The following is a 23,590-nucleotide window of genomic DNA, read 5'->3' on the forward strand; positions in this document are numbered from 1 at the left end:
TCCAATAAAATGAAACAATGTATTGATTTTCTACTAACCTGGGTGGAGGAAGACATTTTTCTTCTTTCTCCAGATAGCGGGCCTGAGTTAATGCAATACCACTATTCATGCACTATAAATACAGAGAATACAGCAGTCATCAACCTGGAACTTCTGATGGTATATCCTTTTGACCACCAAATACATACAACTGATTTTTATTAATTTGGTGTCAGCATAACTGTAGTTCTTTCACAAATGGAGGTTTTGAAGGTTGTACAAAATAATCTCCAACTTTAATACAGCACAAACACATAAAACAAGTTAGGGTGTAGTTTTTTTAGCTTTCATCTACAAGTAGTCAGACAAAAATGCTGTATTAAGTAGGCTACTAAATCATGTTTAAGCATATTTTCAAGGAAATCAACTTCAGTGTTTCTTTTTGTTGTGTAGTCTTGTTTACCTACCATCTAAAATATAAACTTTCCTCATCAACCTTCATGGCCTTCATGTGAGAGAAAGAGAACCAATGTGTATTAAGATGGCAAAAATACTACATAGAAAACATGACATTCTTCACACAAAAAAACAAGTTCATGGACTCAATACACTACCAGAACTCTGTTCAAACAGCCTTTATTCTTATGAACATCATAAAAGTTTTCTAACTGACAGTTTTATATGCAAATTTAACTTGAGTTTTGAAGTACATAACAGGAAATAATTATTTTCCGAAGAGGTCTAACATGTATTTTTATCCAGTGCTACAGACCTAAACATCTGCAGCAAGACACGGTGAGACGATGGTCTTTAATATAGCCCTATAGTCAGCAAAGAAACTAAGTTTCTTATACTATTCCTGCAAGACATTCCAACAAGATACCCAACAATGATAAATTTTAATTGCTATGGGGAGACTTACATAATCCACAACTCTCTTGAGTGACTTCACATCATCTTCTCTAGATCCACAGCTCTCTTCCAACTGTAGATGTAATGCTGGAGAAAAAGATTCTCCCACTACTTTTAAGCCAGAAATCCTAAAACAAATAAAAAGCCTTTAATGCACACCCTACTTGAACATACAGTGAAGTTCCAGATAGTGTTTCCCCTTTCCAGGTGGTGAGTGAGAAGAAAGGGATATTTCGCTTTACTAATGCAGACAAAAACATATATGCATTTAAGCTTGCAACAGGTAAAGATAACAATAATTATCAAATGAGTGTCTTTCCTAAAGAGTTTACTAAATGTAGTTTCAGCAAGTTTGTGTAACAATAGCGACTTCTTTTGCAAAAAGGATTAACGACTCAGAAATTTTAAAAGGATCCTTATGAAGATGTGGGAGAAATGCTGGCATTACGCCTGTATGTTGATGATAAAAAACCAGCTAAGTCAAGTCTTTGGAGTCTATATTAAGAAAATAAATAATAATAAATCTTTTTACCCACTTATGTGATAAAAAGAGACAACATTTATTTTTTTGGCAAGAATTCTGTTTTTAAATTTTTTCCTTTAGAAAATCTTTACAACATCATCTGTTACTTAGTCAGAATCTCCTCTAAAACTAGTTACATTACTAGAATTGCTCCCACATCTGTACCTAAGGACAGTTCTTAGTCAGGCTCATAGAATTTGATTGAATGATTGACATTTGATTGTTAAAAAATGATTGACATTTGATTGTCACTGCCCTGACACATCATATAATCAAATTCAGGACTGAGTTATTCCCCTCCAAAAAACTGTATCTAATACCCAAGGAAGACCTCTGGAGTCCAAAATTAACAGGTCCCATCAGCTGTAATTTTGATTTCCTGACTTTGATGAGCTGGATCAATGGGCCAATGTCAATTGTATGAGGTTTAATAAGGCCAAGTGCCAGGTCCTGCACTTCAGTCACAACAACCCCATGCAACGCTTCAGCCTTGGAGAAGAGTGGCTGGAGAGCTGCCCAGCAGAAAAGGACCTGGGGGTGCTGGTTGACAGCTGCCTGAACATGAGCCAGCAGTGTGCCCAGTGCCCAAGGCGGCCAACAACATCATGGCCTGTATTGGAAATAGCATGGCTAGCAGGAGGAGGGAAGTGATCATGCCCCTGTACTCGGCACTGGTGAGGTCACACCTTGAATACTGTGTTCAATTTTGGGCCCCTCACTACAAGAAGGACATTGAGGTGCTGGAGTGTGTCCAGAGAAGAGCAACGAAGCTGGTGAGGGGTCTGGAGCACAAGTCTTATGAGGAGCGGCTGAGGGAACGGCTATTGTTCAGTCTGGAGAAGAGGAGGCTGAGGGGAGACGTTATCGCTCTCTACAACTACCTGAAAGGGGGTTGTGGTGAGGTGGGTGTTGGTCTCTTCTCCCAAGTAACTAGCGACAGAATGAGAGGAAATGGCCTCAAGTTGTGCCAGGGGAGGTTTAGATGAGGTATTAGGGAAAATTTCTTTCCCGAGAGAGTGGTCAAACATTGGAACAGGCTGCCCAGGGAAGGGGTGGAGTCATCATCACTGGAAGTGTTCAAAAAAATGTGTAGACGTGGCACTTCAGGACGTGTTTTAGTGGGCATGGTGGTGTTGGGTTAATGGTTGGACTTCATGATCTTAAAGGTCTTTTCCAACCTTAATGATTCTGTGATTCTTCTTCAGCAACAAAACTGCAAACATTCTGGTGTCATTCACCTACACTTGCGAACTAACCAAACAACAAGTGATTTCTTTAATACAGAAGCACACACTCTGCATTTGTATCACTACTGCACACATATCTAGGGATCAGGGATACAACATGTGGTAACAGAAAGGACAAGGAAAAGCAGTCCAAGGTCCAGCGACAAGGTTGAAAGGCAATACACAGTATAGCTGTATAACATATCTGTTCTTAGTTACATTCCCTAGGACTGATTTGACTTCTAAGAAGTAGCATTCTACAAGCAGGGAGACGAGAGAAGAAGTCAGATGAAGTGTCACTGTAATTGAAATGTGTTTGCTGGAGAACAGAGTTTAAGACAAGTTACTAAAACAATTAGGTTTTGGTTAGAGACACACAGTATTACGTTCTAGCTGTAAAATAGACATAATTCTTCAATTGAAATAGATAACCATAATCTGCTCCCCTCCAAAGAGTAAATGAGAAAAGATGAGTAGGAAGCAATCTTTTCATCACTTCCATCCAAACTGAGTCTTTGTCTGAACAACTTGCTTTGTATTTGCTATATACTTACTCATAGAGGCCGCTTACAAGTTTCAAACAATTTTCATCTTAAAACTTTTTCTGTCAGTCACAGCTGTAGTAAACTGAGCTACATAATTTGTCTCACCCAACTATTTGAAGAAACCCAAGTCTTCCGATGGCAATGCTTCAACTTTCATATAAAGTATTAACTACATTTTTCTGAGCCTCTGCCAAATTAAGATTCAACAAGTATTTGAGAATCCAATGCATGCAAAACTGTAACTTTCCTGAAACCATAAGTCACTTTCCCAAGAAATGCTAGGAAAGTTTCATTTTCAAACAAAAATGAAACTTTCATTTTCAAACAACTTCCACACAAAAAAGAGAGAAGTCTGAAAGATCTGACTTTGAAGTAACAAAGGAACAAAACTAGCTCCCTGAACTCCAACAGTCCTTTTAAGGCTAGTTCTATATTAGTAAATTAAATATGCCTTGGACTGTCTTCTGGCCCTGTGGTGAACGGGTATGGAATGACTCACATCCATACTTTTAAAATCCGAGTCTCCATGTCAGGGTGGCCACATCCAAACTGACTACTGTGAACAGCTCCTGGCTCATGCCAACACTTGAACTGTATCCAGGAGTCCTTTCAAAGAGTGTTGCTTGGCCTGGGCCAAATCCATGCAACAGATCACTCTAACAATTTGACCGAGTAGACAATCAAGATCCAGTGCCCAGGAAAGCTTCCTGACATTAACATACCGGTAAGGATGTAGCCTTGGGGGAGCTCCCTTCTTCACAACTCTCCACACCCCAGCTACAAGGCTGGGCTGCAGAACTGAGTGGCAGGACCAGGGTCTTGGCACAGTAGGGAACCCTGTGTAGCCGGGTTGCACTGAACATCATAAACATTATGTCAGTTTTGCTAACAGAAAACTAGAATAAGGTCTCATTGAAAAAATGTCAAGTTTCTCTGGAAGGGAAGATCTTTAAAAATAAATCTGCTTTTCCCCAATGAAGACTTGCTTTATTGGAAAATTCTCAGCCAGGGGTAGGACAGGCAATAAGTACTGAACTATTTAAAGGATACTACATACTACTGTCATGCTTTTTAAAAAAACACAAAATACTGTTCCGTCCATCCTGCCTCCCAGCTTCTTTATTTCTATTTACTAAGACACTACATATTTTTAAATACAGGTCAGAAATCTACTTTATCTAAGACTGTTAAGAAAGTTTGTGTTAGTCATCCCATCTCTTACTGCATTTTCTTATGCTTTATAAACTGCCATAGACAATAAGAAAGTAGTTCTATGCATGATTCAGAAGAATTCTTCCATTTCTTCCACAAGCTGGCACTTGGCTTGTACCCAGAACAGGATTAAACACCAGTCATTCCTCCGGCTTACAACACTATGGTTTCTTCCCCCACCATAGTCCATATAAAGACCAACATTTTTTTGGTAACATTAATCATGCACTGGTCCTTATATATCAAGTCCTATATTTCATGGGTTAATTACACTTTGGCTAAAAGAAAGATTTCCTTTACTTTGAATTTGTTCCTCTCACTGTATTTGTTCTATTATGAGAAAGGAGAAAAGCTGTGTATTCTTTCCCACTTTCTCTGTGTATAGTTCTACCACCATTTTATGTTCTCTTTTAAACCAAGTTAGTTCCATTCTATCATGGTGAGAACTGGAGTCAAGCAGGAGCCATGGTTAGGCACGGAAGATGAGTGCATTTAACATCACAGCATTAAAAAAACCTTTTTCTGAAAACTTTGCCTCCTCTGTGAACCATCACACACATTTTCTAGTGTGGTTAAAATTAAAAAAAAACACATTGGCCCCTGCAAATATTTGTTCAAGTCTTCTCTCTGATATTGCTTTATGCAGTTGTTAAGATAATTCTCCTGCTATAGGGCTGCCCAATTCACTAGTGTTGTTAAATCTTTCAAGTTCTTTCCCAGTATAACCTAGAAGAACTACTTCCTTTGCCATTTTTTTTGACCTCTGTCTTACCACACTGTTTTCCATAAGACAAAAATATACAAGTACTATTACAGACACTCAGGCGTTTTGCCCACTTGTTGATTCAGCACTATACTCATCACTGAATTTAAGTGAAAAAGTAGAGTCACTCACAGGATAGAAAAGCACCAGCCATAGCTTATTCACTTCTGTTTTGCAGTGAATATTAATAAGTAAAAGGTTGATAATTTTTCCTTACTTTTTTCCCCTATATTTTAAACATTTATAATTATCCCCCCAAAATTACAGATAGATAAGAATATTACAATTATTCTCCTTTTAGCTCAGTTATAACATTCTATTACTAGCAAAGAAGAGATGCTAACAGCTTTCAAATTACTCTCAAATTTTAATTTCAAGCATAGAAGCATCTAGGTATCTTTGACCTGAGAGCCTATATATTTTAAACGTGTGTTGAAACAGAATACACCCAAAGGAGACAAGGATTATTTGATGGTAGTATTATTCCAAAGAAGTTGAATGTAGCTGAAGTTCTAACATAAAACAAGAAGGAAGAAACTGCTTATTTGAAATAACAAGCAACTCACACTGAATAACTAAGTGACTAATACTACAAAAAAATCAGATAGTATAATCAATCATGCATTATTTTTTGTGTGTTTAAATGTTACTCTTTTCTGTAATACATAACAGAAAACTGTTGAAGAAAATGAATTGTAAAATACCAGCTAATATATCTATTCTGCACATTAAACAGTCATTGAACAGTCACAGTAATTTCTGTATTTTTTAGTATTAAAACCTGTCAGAAAAAAAGAATTACTCAGTATAGCCATCTTTTAAAACACGATAGTGTTAGGAAATTTGAAATAGAATCCTTATCTTTCAGATAAAATCTAGCATTTTCCTATGTGCCTCCACAATAATGAATACTTCTTAATATTTAACATTCAAGTCTCATACGTAAGAACAATATTATATTAAAGGTGATTGCAAGGTGCACTGAGTTGTCTGAAAGAGTATCTGCTAAGCTACTTCACAAACACTTTTACTTAGACATTTTTTTCAAAACGCTTGTCAGTGCTTATCATTTTGTACCATCGAAAGCTATCACACCCTCCTAGAGACTTAAATGGGTAAGGGCTTGCAAACATCCTCACTAGCATTAAGGCATAATCTCATTTCAACACCTGTAAAGGGATTTTAAAAACTTGGACTCTTCTTAGTAGCAAAACAGTTGGAAAAGGATGACTTTCTTCCTTTAATACATACATAATTTAGTGTACATATTGCAGTCTAAGCATCTGTAAAACCAGAAACAGATTTGGGCAATGAGAGTTTACTTTAAAGTTGGCATTATAAAGGCATGGTCAAATCAACAACAGCCAAAAAAACCCCCAAAACCACACTTACCCCTGTAAAGCTTTGTGAATTCGTTTGCATTTAGCCCGAAGAGTCTGAAAAATGTCTACACACACACACACAAAAAAAAAAAAAAAAAAAGGCTTATATATCCTTTTTATACTTTACATTTCTGTAAGATTAAAAAAAATTGTAAGGAAAACTAAGATATACATATCTATTGAAGTTCTAAGTGTCTTCACTACTCTTCATAATGTTCTTGATTCCCATTTCTGCCAGGAAATGACAGGCTTTTAAGATCTGACAAATGCATTACTTCCCTTTATCTCATTACTCCAGCTGCACTGGTTCATGATCATATGGAAAGGATGACACAAACACTTAGTAATGGGATTGAAATGGCAGGTCCAACTTATTTATATCTATAAAATATCTACAGCCATGCAGACTCTGCTCCTTGATTCTTTCCCCAACTCACTGCAGATTCTTAAACAGGAAACTTTGACTCCTGAATCTGCAGATCTTGGTTCTTTTCCTCAGTAAAGGTTAACTCTCCACTACAGCTAACAGACCCATAACTAAACCTTAATTTTTTTTTTGCTTTTGTTTAACTTCTGAGGACTAGGTGTGGGCTACCCAGTAGTTTTTATTTATTTTTGACAAATTAAATACTGCATCTCTCTGCAGTGTCCTCCAATTCATTGATGCTAATGAAGGTTAAAAACAAATACACACATATGTCCAGTTTTGTCCTTTCGCCTCTCAGCTCTTCCACCACCTGCAAAAATAGTCCTTCTTAGGTGCTAGCAACAAAGGCAATTCTCTGACTCCTAGAGCAGAAACTCCTGCCTGCCAGCTTTATCCAGATGTCTTGTACTTGGTCCTGCCAAAACTGCAGGTGTTTGCACCATGATCATTCCTGAGATTCTTGCCTGGATGCTTACTTGGAGAAGAAATAAAATTATGTAGTACAAGTGGAAAGGAAAGGGTTTTCATCCTGAGGAAATATATTTCCATTTGTTTCTCCTTAACCTTCCCTTCCTCTATTTGTCTTGAAAGAATTTGTTTTCAAGGCAGAAGCATATCACTGGTCTAAAAAGCAGAATAATAATTTCTTACTTGCTTAGTGATAACCATCTCCTCCTAGCCTCAACTAACACGCTCATTTACAGCTGGAAGAAGGAAAGAGAAGGAAACACTGAAGAAGAAAAGCAGGATGGGAAATTATATGAAGAAAAAAATCATGCATATAAAACTAACGAGCTGAAAAAGAGAGAGGACTTAAAAGAGTAAAAGGGTGAGAAATCAAAGTAGGGAGATGTATGAGTTACTAATTTTACGTGAAGAAAGACTGAAGAATAAGATTTTCCTGAATTAAGCACCTGGATTATCTTCCATAATATTCAGAGCCTCAATAGCAGCAGCAGCTAACAAAGGAGGTAGGGATGCAGAAAAGCAGTAGCCTTGACCAGACAATCGCTGTTGGGGAAAAAGAAAAAAAAAAAAAAAAGAAAGAAAAAGAAAAGAAAAAAAATCACTTTTTTGTTTATAGCAGTATAGACAATGTTTTAAAAGTTAATTCACATACATTTAAACAACCTCCTTTCCACACTTACAGGTTCATGGAAGGATTTAAAAGTAGGTGTTCAATTAATCTACAATATTACATAGAACCAGACAGTTTCTGTATGGAATCAAAAGTTGCATAATAATTTATATTGTAACACTCCTTGCAAATTGCTTAGTAACTAGCTCTCATTTCTAAGTGACTAATCCTGCCCCACCATATAAAAATGAGACCTGGTTTACCTGATGGTCAATAATAAAAGATCTTCCACAGCAAAATCCTCCAATAGAAGCCAGTGAATTTTCCATGTTTGCACTAATAAGATCTATATCATCAATCTGCCGGTTAAATTAACAAGTTATTAAGAGATGCTTTTGATTACATCAAGACTATTATTAAAGATGTATCTTGTTTCATATTATCATGAGTAGTAGAGAGGATCTACCAAACTACCACATATTAAAATGAAGCTACAACTGAAATAACAATCTTAAGCAATACAAAAGGGCTTTAGAAATTGAGATTTATGGATCTGTAGACAATTCACATAGGATCACTCTTTTCAAGGCATTGCAATGTGAAGAACACAAACGGAAAAACAAATTTTGTACATACTAGTGACAATTCCTCAAAGCACTCAGTGTGACAGTGTCCGTTAAGAATCTAAGTATGTATGTAAGTAGTCCCACTGCAGTCAGTAGGAGTTAAAATGTGATTAAAATTGAGCATAAGCCTAATTAAATCAGACTTTGAACCTTAGACACACAATTGTCTTATTTCACTTGTTAGTTGCAAATGTACTTTTTGCCAGGCTCTGTAATGCACACTGATGACCACTGCTACAAATTCCCATTCTGAACAGTCAAAACTGAAAAATTATGTTTGTATGAATCCCTTTAACATAGAAGTCAATTAATCAGATGGTACTTGGCAATCATCACAGTAGCACTGTTTGTTCCCATTTCTAAAGCTGTCTAACATTCATTTTCTCTTTTCCACATTTGGTATTAAGACACTTAAAATGAAAACAATAGGAGATAGGGGAAGACAGAATGAATTCTCAGAATTTGGTATTTCTTCCAAGCTGAACTCAGACACTGTCAGAACATAGTAAGAGATGCTCCATACTAAGACACTGGCAACAAACAGAGCACCTTCCTCCTTCCCCAGCTCAGGTGGCTGTGGTAGCAAACAACCGCAAGGATACTGTTTTGAATTTCCAAAATACTCCTCAGCTGAATAAACACCACAAAAGGGAGACACCTGGAAAACCAGTTTGGCTTAATTTGCCAGTAAAGTAGTAAGACAGCATCTTTGAAAGGACCATCAAAAGCTTTATCCTATTTTGCCTCACTGGAGTAAAAGGCAATAGGGCAAAGTGGGCTGGCTATACAGTGGGAAGAATTTTCTGACTTATCGCTAGCCCCCAAATATTTCTGTGTTAGCATGACATTTTTAAGTGTATGTGGCTGGAGAATACTGCAATCGTCATCTCACTGAGTATCCCAAAAAAGGATAAAATTATGCATTGTAAAAATTCTTTTGTCACGTTCCTCATTAAATATAAGTAAAATTATTTCAAATAAGCACGTGAAAGAAAAGGGCCAAGACCTGAATGCTTTAAGATAAGCATTTTAATGCTTTAAGACTGATAAAGAAAAGTACGTTTAAATTTCTATTGTATACTACTAAACATTGTTAATGCCACAGGTGTAAGAAATAAAATGCACAATTTGCTTCTGCCTAAGTAGATTGTTCACAACAAAACTCGCAAAAAGGCACTTACATTTATTCCAAAGTGTTCAGTAATCCCTCTTCCATGTTCTCCAAGGACTCCAAAGGAAAGGCTCTCCTCCAAAAATATTCTAACTTTGTATTTATATTTCAATTTTATCTAAAACAAAGCAATTACCAGTCAAGTCCATCAGAATTTGGTAACAAAATGGGTGCTGGAGATAAGGTAAAGACAGACCAGTACAGTATCCTGAATACTGCAAAAATGTCAGCTCTAGCATGTTCTGTCATTAAGACATTTTAAAAGCCTTCAACATTCTTCCACCATGTAAGACTAGAGTAAATTTCCTAAATGTTCATACACCCCAATTTTTTTTTTTTAAATAAGCTATCAAGTACTTTCAAGGTGATGCATTTTCACAGCATTTCTTCCATTATCTACTAGAATATCACCTGCACAAAAAGCCAATTTATACTCAATAGCAAGTGTTTTCCTTGGAGTCACTGTTTCTGACAGCTGTGTGAAAGTTTCTTGGAAATATTTTTTTTAATAACTTAGTTTAATGACTTAGTATCATACAGCATAGCTGAAAATATAGTATATTTTACATGTTTGTCCTGGTTTCAGCCAGGATAGAGCTGGTTTTCTTCACAGAAGCTAGTGTGAGACTGTGTTTTGGATCTGGGATGAGGAACTGTTGATAATGTGCTGATGTTTTGGGTTGTTGCTGAGCAGTCAAGGACAGTCCAGCTTCTTGTGCTGGCCTGCCAGCAATCAGGCTGGGGATGCACGGGAAGCTGGGAGGGGACACAGCCAGGACAGCTGACCCAGACTGGCCAAACAGATATTCCCTACCATACGACGTCATACCCAGTACATAAACTGGAGTTGGCCAGAGGGTGGAAATCGCTGCTCGGGGACGGGCTGTCGATCACTGGGTGGTGAGCAATTGCTGTATTGGGCATCACTTGTTCTTGTACATTCCTTTGTTGGTATTATCATTGTTGTTCCCTTCTTTCTTTCTGTCCTATTAAACAGTGTTTATTTCAACCCACGAGGTTTTTCCTAATTCTCTCCCCCGTCCCACTGTGGAAGGGGGAGTGAGCGAGCGGCTGCATGGTGCTTAGTTGCCGGCTGGGGCTAAACCACGACAATGTTAAAAACTAAGAACATAACCAGCTATGCATTTGCAACTGTCATTACATGTACCTTCATAATCATCATCCTGATCAGAAGTTTCAAAACAATTTAAAATCTGGGACTACCATTTTGTGAGCATTTGAAAAAGCAAGAAAGTAAACAAAAAACTTGCAGGCAGTGCTCTTCTATGTAAGCTTAACTATATGATACTACTATTTCATTAGACACATGTTTTCATATGCAGAGTTAAAAGGCAAACTGAAACCACTTACCAATTCAGGAAGAGGGCAAACGTCTCCTGTGTTCATATATAATCCTTCCACTACAATAAACCTTCGAGTTACACGGGCCTTGCGAGGATTCTTCAGAGAAAGACAGGGTTTCAGTTCATATAAATTGTTACTAACAAGCAAAGCTTTAAAGGTTTATTGATAGGGAAAGATGGAAATGGGAAGGGAAGGAAGAGAATGTCTCTTTTTCAAGCAAGTTTTTACTTTAGTTTAAACTTAGTATTTACCATTTGTAACAAAAGTTGCAATGCCTTATTGGACTAGTTTTTCTTTATTTTGTAATAATTTTAAAGCCTCTAATTCTTACAGAAGATTTAAGATGCCTTGTTTTGCAACAAATCATAACCAATCTATTTGAACTTTATGAATAAAACAGAAACAATGTAAGTACAGAACAAATACTGCAAAACTTGGTCTCTCATATTCATCATTAGTCTGAGCATTTAAAAGGTTTTTCAACAAGTCATTTTGCACCAGGCTTCTCAATGCAGCACAACCCTCTCACAAGTAGTGTCTTCATAAAACACAATCCAGAAGTATTCATAACATTAAAGTTACAATCTCCTTGCCTGATCTCTGGACAATATAGGCCATAAGAATATCCTGCACTGGTTTCTGTTTAAATTTAAACATTATGATTTAAGTTTTGTTGTTTTAAAATGCCATTCCCCTGGTATTCACTTTAAACTTTACAGATACCTTCTGATCAAGAATATTAAGTCATGCATTTTACCTTTTTCAGTTCTTCTAAGATTGAGAGAACATCTATTTGACTTTTCTGAGTGGTAGGTACCAAAACTAGGCGTAGTCCACTCCACAAGCTTGACCACCTCTAGTGGTAAGATCTACCCCTTCCTAGTCAGTATGTCTTAGCTATACACACATGGTCTATATTAAGCTCTTGGCCACGAACTTAATGTTCACATTCAGCTAATTACATTAAGAAACTTTAACCATGTAGCTAAATCAAAGCACTCTGCTCTAACAAACCAAATGTTTTACACAAATTGCATCACTAGTCTGTCAACCACATCTAAAAACTCATGTAAAGATTATCTGACAAAATGTATTTTCCATGAAGTTATGTTAACTAGTATGTTGCCTGTAAATTGCCTATTAATCAGATCCATTACTGACTTAGACTGATGTTAAGCTGATTGGTTTATAATTATGCAGTTTATCTACTCTACTTTTTCTATGTGTTAACACAAAAGCAACTTTCTTCCAATTGTCTGTAACTTTCCAGCATTCTGTGAACGAGGCACATAATGGTGATAGCTCTTCAGCTAATTATTTTAAAATTCATTTAACCAAGTTATCTGTACTTGCTGATCCTGATTTTAGTAGCTGACATTTTGTATTACTGTCAGAATGAGAAGCAAGCCACCAAACCGACCCAAATTTTTCAAGAGAACTTCTTAAGAGTTTAGTGCAAGATAGGAGAAGACTCTAAGGAAGTGTCCTGGTTTTGTCTGGGATATTTTCTTCCTAATAGCTGGTATAGTGCTGTGTTTTGGACTTAGTATGAGAATGATGTTTTTAGTTTTTGCCAGGTTGTTGTCATGCTTGTACCAAGTCAAGGTCTTTGCAGCTCCCGCATCTCTGCCAGCGGGGAGCTGCACAATAAGCCGGGAGGGACAACAGCCAGTAGAGCTGACCCAGACTGGCCAAAGGGATATTCCCCACCGTATAAAGTCATGTTCAGTGTATAAATGGAAGTTGGCCAGGGGGCAGGAATTGCAGCTCAGGCATGGGTTATTGGTAAGCAGTTGTTGCACTGCATCACCTGTTTTTGTATATTCCTTTATCATTATAATTAATATTATTATTTCCTATTTCTTTGCTGTCCTAGTAAAGTGTTTTTATCTCAACCCATGAGGTTTTTTTTTTCCCCTGATTGTCTCCCCCACCCCACCTGGAGGATTGTGGTGAGGCAAGTGGCTGCGTGGTGCTTTGTTGCCAGTGGCTGGGGCTAAACCATGACAGGACAAAAAAAAAAATTTAAAAACCACATTTATTCAATAAACTAAAGGGTTAGGACTTTTGTGTTGATTTTACAGTGTGGCATTCAAACTGATAATTAACTTGCATGATTTATCAGGTAAATGCAGTTAAACAAATTTCTAGAAGACCAAAAAAGAGTCTGTGATAATATTTAAAAAAAATAAAATTATCTCATACTTCAGTCATCTGCCATTAAAGATATTCCCTCACTACCAATGCCTGTGAGCTCACTTCCAGTGGTTACGCAGACAAATGCAAATAAATAAGTAACTTTAAAAAAAATATTAATCTTAATTACATAAGAAACATTAACTGCTCAATAGAGATTCATGAAAACCTAGTAACTGCTTGTAAGCATTGCATCCATTCAATTACACAACCCAGTAAAAAAATGTGGGGTAGGTGGCAAAAAAGACTATAAATATTTCTTCAAAGGAATAGTACCTTTTGGTCTTCAGTCTCTTGTTCTTTCAACAGTCGTTCAAGGTCAGCCATATCATTATGCTTAAATAACTTGATGTTACTACGAGATGCTTGTAATCCCTTCTGAATAGCAAAGCAGGCAGCTTCATCTCTGTAAATACAGCAAGTCCTTCTAAGTTTGCACTCTGTTTAACAATTATTCAAAGAAAGCTGGCTATTAGAACTGTTCTGCTTTTAAGCAGGTATCTGTACTTAGGTATAGTTAAAACCAGATTTATTAAAGCATCATATATTTTAGTCACATTTTGAAAACTAATTTCCAAAGCTTCTCAACTCTCCTATGCACTATAGCCACTAGAAGCAAGCCAACAGGTTTGTTTCTTTAAGTGTACACTGGTCCTTTTGTTTGTATGTGACAGTAGTTTATTTGAACACAGCGTTCCATGGACAAGGTATGATACCATGGTAATCATCCCAGAAACCTCTCATACCATTTGCTCTAGGTCTTAGAAAAAAGACGCGAAGATGTGTCTGTAACATTTATAGTGATCCTCTAAGTATTCAAAACCTGCTTTTTACTATCCTTTGAGAATTACTATCTTGGTGTTCCAAGAACTATCTGCCGTTTTTAAGTGCTGGAAAAGCAAATCTCTGAACACGATGGGGTATGCAATTTCATAGCTGCTTAAGTCAAGTAATCTTTTAAAAGTGGCAACTAAATAAAACCTTCTGCACATGCTAAATGCGGTCATTTCAACCACGTTGCTTTTAAGGATGGTGAGATCTTTTGTCAGTGAGAAGCCGAAATACTGTAAGACAGCTAAATCCAGGATACACTGGCATCTTGAATAGTGTATACAAGCCAGGTTGTCCGCAAAAAAGTTGGTGCAGAAAATGTTCAAAGATGACCCAAAAACATGATCAAAGTTATGAAAGAACTTCTTTTATAGAAGTCAAATAGGCTGCAAGCCTTACACTTAGAAAAGAGCACTGAAAAAAGATTTTGGCCGACAAATACAAAAGTATCAGTGTGTTGTGGCTTAACCCCAGCAGGCAGCTAAGCCCCACAGAGCCACTGACTCACTTCCCCTATGGAGAAGATCCATCAGTTCACTGTCTGAAAATCAAATTAATCTATTGAAATTAGTAGGTGTTATAGTAAAAAAATGTTTAAGTTAAAACTGTGAAATTACATGTCATAAAAGCATTGTGGATATTAAAGATTTACAAAGGTACTAAAAGAATAGGAAGGCTTAAGAAAAAATCCGTAACTACTACAAAATCCAAACCCTCCTCTTTGGCTCAGAAAGCTTTGACTATTTTTATATTGTTTCTCCCGGTTTTTTATTCTTCCCTAGACAACTTATGACTGGTTACTCTCAAGGATCAGATACTGAGCTTGCTGAATCCTTAGTTTGACCCTGCATAGCTGTTCTTGTGTTATTTTAGTATGTACCAATATTTATCCAACTAAGCCATTGCAAATATGCATGCGGCGAACAACTGTCCTGCAAGAAAGATGAAAAGCTAGCAGTAAGCAGGGGAAAACCAAACATGACTGTAAAGTTTCTTAAGAAGAAAACTAAGTACTAAACTTCTGTTAGTCCTTGCATGCACAAATTCGGTTGTTGGTTTTTTTTCAGCTGAGTGCCCAAGTATGCTCTTCCATGATAGAAACAGTAACTGATTTAATTTAGAGTATTTGGCAAAAAAGTTGTTCGAGCTTGGTACACCAAAATACTTGATCAAAACCAGCATTATTTTCTAAATGGTTAACTTAACATAATTAACAACAATGAAAAAGAAAAACTGAAAGGAAAACTCTTTAATCTGGAATTTCCCAAATAGAAAACAACACTTACACAAACACAATGTCCCCTCTTTTCGAATATGCAGGAATAGCACTGGCAATTGTTGCAAATCCATATGAGTATATAATAGCTTCCTCTGTTCTCATGAATTTTGCCAGTCGTTCTTCTAATTCTAAGTGCACATCTATGAGAGGAAAATTGAAAAGATCTTAGTTTACTTGTTTTCACATCAGAAAGACTATAATTGCTTTTAGCAATCATCTAATTGAAGCAAACAGAATGTTTATTTGTAGGAACAGTGTTACAACAAATAACTTCCCAAAACCCAGCTGCAACCAATCCAGCCTTACTTAAAACTGACAAGTAACCCAATATTAATCAGAAGCTTTGATAGATCTGAAAATATTTATGTAATGTGGTGCTCTCATGATCTTATGCAACGGTAATTAAAATCTACTCGGGATTAGACCACAAGTAAATGATGCAGCATTCCTGGACTGTGACTAGGAGCACAGTTACTACAGTCAGACATCAAATAGCCACGTAATTTATAGCAATTAGTAAGGTCCTGTTAACAGACTGTCAGCTCATCCAAGCTGATGCTTCCACTGCATATAGCACAGCTATCATTGTAACAGAAAACTGCTCGTCAGGCTGCAACCACATACCATCTCCTGAACACATTTCAGCCAGTTGAAAAGGACACCATCTCCATGCCAGACATTACTCACCCTTAAGATAAACTGACACAGTTACATGCACAAGCATTTCCCAAACCAATTCGGTCGAAGTGACCCATCTCAGAAACAAAACACTAAATCAAAAGATTTAGATCACTAGAGTGATACCATATGGCAAGTGGATTGCTGCTGCAGAAAGGTGGCCACAGCGTTAAGTATTCTGCCTAATCAAAAAAACCTGTATCAGACAAACGGTTATTTTAATTGTGTAACTCTCTTGCCATTACCTGCTTCTGCTAGCAAATGTTAGTCAGAGAATTATGCCTTTCATCAACTGGAAATAAACACGATTAAAGGGCAAACAGAGGTCCTTAGTGTGTGACTTGAAAGATCACCATAGGCCAAATGCTACCTTTTTGCAACTCTTCAAAGTTCATTGAAACTAAAATCAAATGAGGCAACATCAGTTAAAAATACAGATTCTTCAATGGCCTATAAGGTAGAGTTATGTCAATGTTGCTGTTTCTAGTCAGGTATGAATAGCAAGGGTGTAGGAAGAAAGGGCTTTGTAAAAATCTTAACTTTGCCATACAAAACAAACATCTAGCAAAACCTTTCCCCAAAAAGGCACATCCACTTCATGTGGATATATTTGCATTACCTCTGGTTTCATTCAGAGGGTAGTAGTCAACAGCTCAATGTCCAGATGGAGAATGATGATGAGTGGTGTCCCTTAGGGATCTGTATTGGGACCAGCACTGTTTAATATCTTCACCACTGACATAGGCAGTGGGATCGAGTGCATCCTCAGCAAGTTTGCGGACGACACCAAGCTGAGCGGTGCAGTTGACAGGCCTGAGGGAGGGGATGCCATCCAGGGGGACCTGGACAAGCTCAGGCAATGGGCCCGTGTGAACCTCATGAGGTTCAACAAGGCCAAGTGCAGGGTCCTGAACTTGGGTCGGGGCAGCCCCCGGTATCAATACAGGCTGGGGGATGAAGGGATTGAGAGCAGGCCTGCCGAGAAGGACTTGGGGTTACTGGTGGACGAGAAGCTGGATGTGAGTGGGCAACGTGTGCCTGCAGCCCAGAAGGCCATCCATATCTAGGGCCGCATCCAAAGCAGTGTGGCCAGCAGGTCAAGGGAGGTGATTCTGCCCCTCTACTCTGCTCTGGTGAGACTCCACCTGGAGTCCTGCATCCAGGTCTGGAGCCCTCAGCACAGGAAAGACATGGACCTGTTGGATAGGGTCCAGAGGAGGGCCACAAAAATGCTCAGAGGGCTGGAACACCTCTCCTCTGAGGACAGGCTGAGAGCGCGTTCAGCCTGGAGAAGAAGAGACTTACTGCAGCCTTTCCAGTACTTAAAGGGGGCTCATAAGAAAGGTGGGGACAGACTTTTTAGTAGGGCATGTTGCCATAGGACAAGGGGTAATGACTTTAAACTAAAAGAGGGTAGATTTGGACTAGATATAAGGAAGAAATTTTTCACAATGAGAGTGGTGAAACACAGGCACTGGTGCCCAGAGAGGTGGTAGATGCCCCACCCCTGGAAGCCGTCAGGCTGGACGGGGCTCTGAGAATCCTGCTCTAGTTGAAGATGTCCCTGCTCATTGCAGGGGGGGTGGACTAGATGACCTTCAAAGGTCCCTTCCAACCCGAACTGTTCTATGGTTCTATGATTCTGTATTTATACAATAAAAGCAAAAGGTACATTTTCAAGCAACAGCCTTCCAATCACAGTCAAGAGCAATTTTATCCACAAACCTCAAGCTATAATTCTTCAACAATCCCTTCCTAATGTTTACCTGAGCATCAAAAAATGGAATGGAAATGAATTCTTGTATTTCGTTTTCCACTGGTTTCAAAAGGAAAGAAATAGTTTAACCATTTATTATTTGAAAGTTTTCTTTTGCTACCTATCACTGATACAGCTGTATTAGCTATACCAAACATTTGGAGAAACCTAGAACAGCCTTTCTCCTACAGAGTCTTTTGCAAAGAAGTATACTGACTGCAGTTATCTAATCTACTTTCTGATAGAGATTTTAAGCAGTCCTTTTTCAGAATCTTTGTAACTTTTTCTTTATTGCTAAATGGACTTCAGGACCAATGAAACAATCTCCAGTCAGGCTTCAAAACAGGACGGATGATCTTTGATTCAATTACAGAACATAACGCCCAGGAAAGATCTTTTTCTGGCAGCAAGCACCTAAAAACAGAGACTGGCCACATGGCACTTAAAATATGCAATATAAAGAGCATTCAGACAAAAATGTTCCTTCCTGAAGCCCTGCCAGTAGAGAACAACAAATTAAGGGAAACAAGGACTGAACTACTACTTTCAATGCCCAGCTATTGATACCTAATGGGGAAAACCATTTTGTTTAAGTGTGAAAGACCACCTACAGCCTTTAACTAAAAAGCTGGAAAAATTGATGAGACCATCACAGTTAAAAATTAAGATATGCATGCTTATCACTGAGGTTTACTCAGCAACAATGACCACTACATTGAGCGAGTGCTAGGTAAAAACAGTGGACAAAAGAAACAGTGTCAGCAATAATGAGCTATCAAATACAATCAGATTTGCATTAAGGAAAAACATTTTACAAACCTAGTAAATTTTGCCACGGGCAAGAACATTTAAGTTCAGAATGACATACAGCATACACAAATTTGATGCATCTTTACATAAGAGAACGAATGCTTTGTATAATTGTGAGGTTGAAAAGCTTAAGTCAGTATTAATTAAGGCTTCACTACCATTCCACTGTGATAAAAACGGAGTACTATCTGACTCTCCTTTACTGCAATCATTTGCTTTAGTCTGGTTACATCACTTGGATTGGCCTAGTTTAAGTGAAAGCTGCAAACACTACCTAGAGTACATTTGCAAAGAGGAAGATATGACTGGAATAGCCTTCTACATAATTAAGAAACCTTAATAAAGCTATTATGGTCAACAGCTGCTACCAAGTGCCAGTTTAGTACCTAGCATGTGCTCACATGCAAGTCAAAAGCAGAACTGAGACCAATTCCCACAACATCTTTTATATATTTTTTCAGGTAGCCAGTCCTGATCTCCACAGCAGTAGTGAAATTGTGGCTGCCAGGCAATCAACAACAGCCTCAAAAAAAAACACCACCAAAAAAGTGATACAAGCCTCAGCTGTCATTATGGAGAAAATAAAGATTCAGTTATGTGTGAATATATTAGTATTTCAAGCTTACCACAGGATAAAAAAAGGGATGGATGCAGTTTTCAGGAATACAGCACAAAGCAAAAATGTCTTAATAAGGACTCAGTAAATCTACAAAATCCCTTCAAACAGGCAGAGATATGAAGAATCAAGTCTCTCAAAATAAATTATGATATCTACATTTCCAGATAAAAAGATCTCTAATATTGATATGAAATATCAGCCCCTAAGAGGGGATAAGTCTGAGTGACAACAACTAACAATCATCAATTAAATCCTATATAGATAAAGAGGTAACTACGTAGTTCTGGACACAGTATGACTCATTTACCGAAGTCCCAGCACACAAAAAAAAGTTTGAGGCATACAAAGTTTGAGTGAAAAAAGTTTGAGGCATACAACATTACTGATGTAAGAAGTAATTCTTATCAGAGATTCACAATCCTGTCATAGTCAAATGTTTAAAGTCAAGGGAAAATGGGAACACACTTTGGGATCCAACAAGAACAGCAGGTATTTGTCTCAAATTTTAAACCAATTCTGTTACTATAATTGTAAAAATTACCTCAAATAGGTGAGTACACCACCATTTCTTCACTAGTGATGTCATGGAGCAATACCACAGATTATATCCCCTGCTTTGTGAAATGGAGCATTTGCCCAAAAAGTTCAGAGGCCAATGAACAGCAACCAAACTAAATGCAAAAGCTATACAGTTTGGATCTTAGGATTAGACGTCCAAAGAGGGCAGGAAACAACACAAAGAATCTCTCACCAGAGAAAATAAACTTTTAACCAGTCCGTTTCAAATAACTACTAGAAAGAAGCAAATTGACAGAAAAAATTCACAAAACTTAAAATCAGCCTGGACTCAAAAGGCAGGAAGCATTAGTCCAGAAGCATCTTTGAGCTTTTCTGTGTTTAAAAAATGAACAATAAAAGCCTGAAGCCTGTATGAATTCCAACAGACCACTGCTGAACTGTGATCAGTGAGGGAATCTAGCTTCCTCAAACTCTCTATTAATCAATGGGCTACCATAGTCGTCTTTAGAAATTACGGTTCTAGGCTAATTGAACAACCTGTAAGATTGATATCACAGACTCAACCTTGTTCTCATATATATACTTCTAACAAAGCAAAATAGGTACAGCACCTGGTTGATCACTTAAAGGACTAGCTTGATTAACTGAGAAAAGTTCAAGTTAGTCTTGAATTAAATTCAAGGCTCATTTGAATACAAACATGCTGTGAATTCTGTCATCTCTGGGAAGAGACCAGAAAGTTCACAAAATGATGAGTCAACAGTTTTAGCCTGCAACTGTGCAGCTATTCAAATATTACTCTTTGGTTTCCATAGAGCATTTCAAAATAAAGAACTGTAAAGAACCATTTCCAGACGCTGATTTTTAACAACTTATTACTTCTTAAAAAGAATGAAAAAATCCTTAGTATCATGTGCTCACATCATAAAGTCTCTTAATTACAACATTAAAGTTACCAGCAAAGAAAAACATCATTCTGACTACAGCATTAGAAGTTAACTAATGATCTTTATCATAGAAATCAGACTGCCCTCTTGTGGTCTACTTAGAAACTTATTATTAATTTACACTGAAATTCACCACGCATGATTGAATTCTAGTATATTTATTTTCTCTTTCTACTATGACAACCACAACTAAACAGGTTATATTTAACTTTGCAACTCTCCAAGACAGCATTAGAAAGAGTAAGAAAATACAATAAATGAGTAAGAAACAAAGGTATGAACAATAAACACTATGAATTCTTAACAATTACAGTAAAAAATGTGTTAGAGGGTGGCTGTTTTTCACAGCAATAGAAATAGTTTGCTGCTTACATACAGGACTATTTTGGCTGACTTACCAGCCTGAACACCTCTAAAGGCAGATCAAAGGAAGGCACTCACCAAAAGTACCATAGAATCCTCTAGGTCCACAAGTGCCAACACCATATTTCTTCAGAGATGCCTGGGCCGCACTCTTTAACAGAGAAGAATGACATGAGATATTTATTCCTACACTAGAGCTCTAACTCTTCTATACACTTCACATTGACAATTTTATACCAATGTACACAGGCCAGTTCTTGCATCATGTAACACAACCTGCTTTACAGAAAGTCTTAATAATGTATTGAATTCTATGAAGTAATTTCACACCACAACTATTTTAGACAAGTGTTTAAGCATTGTTCATTGTATTCTAATGATTAAGGACACTAGATACTAATGTAACTTGATAAAGAGGTAGTACACAGTAAGTACAGCAGATTAAACTTTAGCAGAAAGACAAACTTAAATAGCACAAAATTACAAGGTTTATAATCTTCCTTGCTGCTTTAGAAGTATACTACCTGGACAAAGTTTGTGCTTTCTGAAGTCATTCTTAATTTCAAGATAACATACAAAGTAAAAGAGGACTAATCACACAAATACAATAACTGGAAGAACTCACCTTAACCTTTTCATTATCCAAAAGTCCAAGAAAGTTAAATGATGCAAAGTTTATACATTCCTTGCCATTAACAGTGATTATATGGGTGGGAGGACTGAAAAAAAAAATTATAGACATTATGAATGAACAGTTGCCATTTTCATGAAAAGTCAACCAATGCAGGAGTTTTGTTTTTCAACAGTAAAAGCCATACAGCTTTTTCAAGATTGCCTGTCTCCAATTCTTCCTTTGCAGCTGCCAATCAATATTTAAGTTCAGTGTCAAGTCATGAATATACTACCATACGCAGCAAAAACTATATTCCTGTAGTTGAATAAAGAAACCTCAAACACCTTCCTGAGATATTTAATGATTCCTTGTTGAAAACTTAATTCATACAAAGATGACTCCTGAAGAGATAAATAAAACTTCTCCTTTAAAAGCAAAGTGATAACTGTTTGAGAGATGGAATATGACAAATAAAAGGGAAATTTCATTGCTACTTACTTCCATTATGAAAATGAATTTAAAACCAATGTTTTTGTCATAAAGTAAACCCACAATACCAATCTTGTACTGAATAGGGCTCCTGAAATACAGATACTAGCTGTAAGCAGACAAAAGTATTGTACTGTCTGTCACCTCAAGTTTCCAACTCTGTTTAATCCATAATGGTTTGAGTAACTCATGTAATAAGGAAACACAGAAAGTGTGATAACACCCAATATTAACAAATGAACAAGAGCACAATATATATGAAGCAAAGGGCAGAGAAATTTTCTGCCCTAAAAAATTATTATTTAGATAAGCATTAAAAAAGTGAAACCAAAAACGGCTACTACCCCTTTAAATGCAAGCACATCTGTGTGCTGTATTGTAAAAGCAACCCTGTTCTGACAATTATATATTTCAATATTACAAAATCGAAAGTTTCAATTAATGACTCAGAGTGCTGAGAAGTCTCAAAGCTAAGCCAAATAAAAAAACTTATGTCTGTCCATTTCTGTATGCATTATCAAACATTACAGTTGAGATCCTATACTATTCCTCAAACACAATAGTTTCAACAAGCTCTTCCCATGTGGAAAATAGTACCAAGCAATTTTCACCATCAGAATTAAACAGGGCTGCTCAAATGTCAAATGCCTGTGCACAGCTGCTACAAATTTGGTTGTTGACAATATTTCAATGGGTACATTTGGTGGGTAAAGCAAATAAACTTTAAGACTAAGCTATTCACTACAAGTTAAGAGAAAAACTTAACTGCCCTGAACTTCACTTAAAAAAACTTCATGATTTTGTTTTGTACCTGTTCTCTTTTAAAGTTAAGCATATGTTGCTTCAACTAACCAATTGCAAAGCTTACAGAACAGCTTTGGAAGCTAATAGTGGGTGTGGCATGCATCTTCATCACTGTCATCCCATGACATTAAACTGACACAAACTGATCCTGACTCCACAAAGGAGCAGTCCTGCACTACTGCAGTGCATCTTCTGCACAGTAATAGCATTATACAAATGGGCCGCAAACTGTCTTGAGGAACTGACTTCCATTAAAAATATACCTGGACCTGTTCTTCTGTCTTGCTCATCAACAAGCTGTACCAACTGTTGGAAGTCCTACTAAGTGAAACAATTACTTTGATTCTCAGATATTCAGAAGAACAGACCTATACCTATGTATTTTGGCACTAACATGAGGTTAAGTACATTCCCAGCATACTAGAGGTTTAAACCTGCTAAATTTACAACAATTTGCACCCACAGCTCCACCTCTCA

General features: G+C 37.2%; 1 protein-coding gene across 1 annotated transcript in view; it reads right to left on the reverse strand.

Annotated features, from left to right (window-relative positions):
• SPTLC1 (serine palmitoyltransferase long chain base subunit 1) overlaps window positions 1-23,590 on the reverse strand; it is a gene marked incomplete at both ends in the record, with an annotated part of 39,260 nt that overhangs the window by 535 nt on the left and 15,135 nt on the right. Inside the window, 11 exons of the mRNA XM_082012888.1 lie at window positions 39-112; window positions 902-1,019; window positions 6,553-6,607; window positions 7,884-7,980; window positions 8,311-8,406; window positions 9,855-9,962; window positions 11,216-11,305; window positions 13,682-13,811; window positions 15,523-15,655; window positions 21,286-21,358; window positions 21,833-21,926. Of these exons, the coding sequence (XP_081869014.1) occupies window positions 39-112; window positions 902-1,019; window positions 6,553-6,607; window positions 7,884-7,980; window positions 8,311-8,406; window positions 9,855-9,962; window positions 11,216-11,305; window positions 13,682-13,811; window positions 15,523-15,655; window positions 21,286-21,358; window positions 21,833-21,926 (1,068 nt within the window). The remainder of the gene's footprint in view (window positions 1-38; window positions 113-901; window positions 1,020-6,552; window positions 6,608-7,883; window positions 7,981-8,310; window positions 8,407-9,854; window positions 9,963-11,215; window positions 11,306-13,681; window positions 13,812-15,522; window positions 15,656-21,285; window positions 21,359-21,832; window positions 21,927-23,590) is intronic.

This window comes from Phaethon aethereus, assembly GCF_964289735.1.
Source record: "Phaethon aethereus genome assembly, chromosome: Z".
Taxonomy (NCBI): Eukaryota; Metazoa; Chordata; class Aves; order Phaethontiformes; family Phaethontidae; genus Phaethon; species Phaethon aethereus.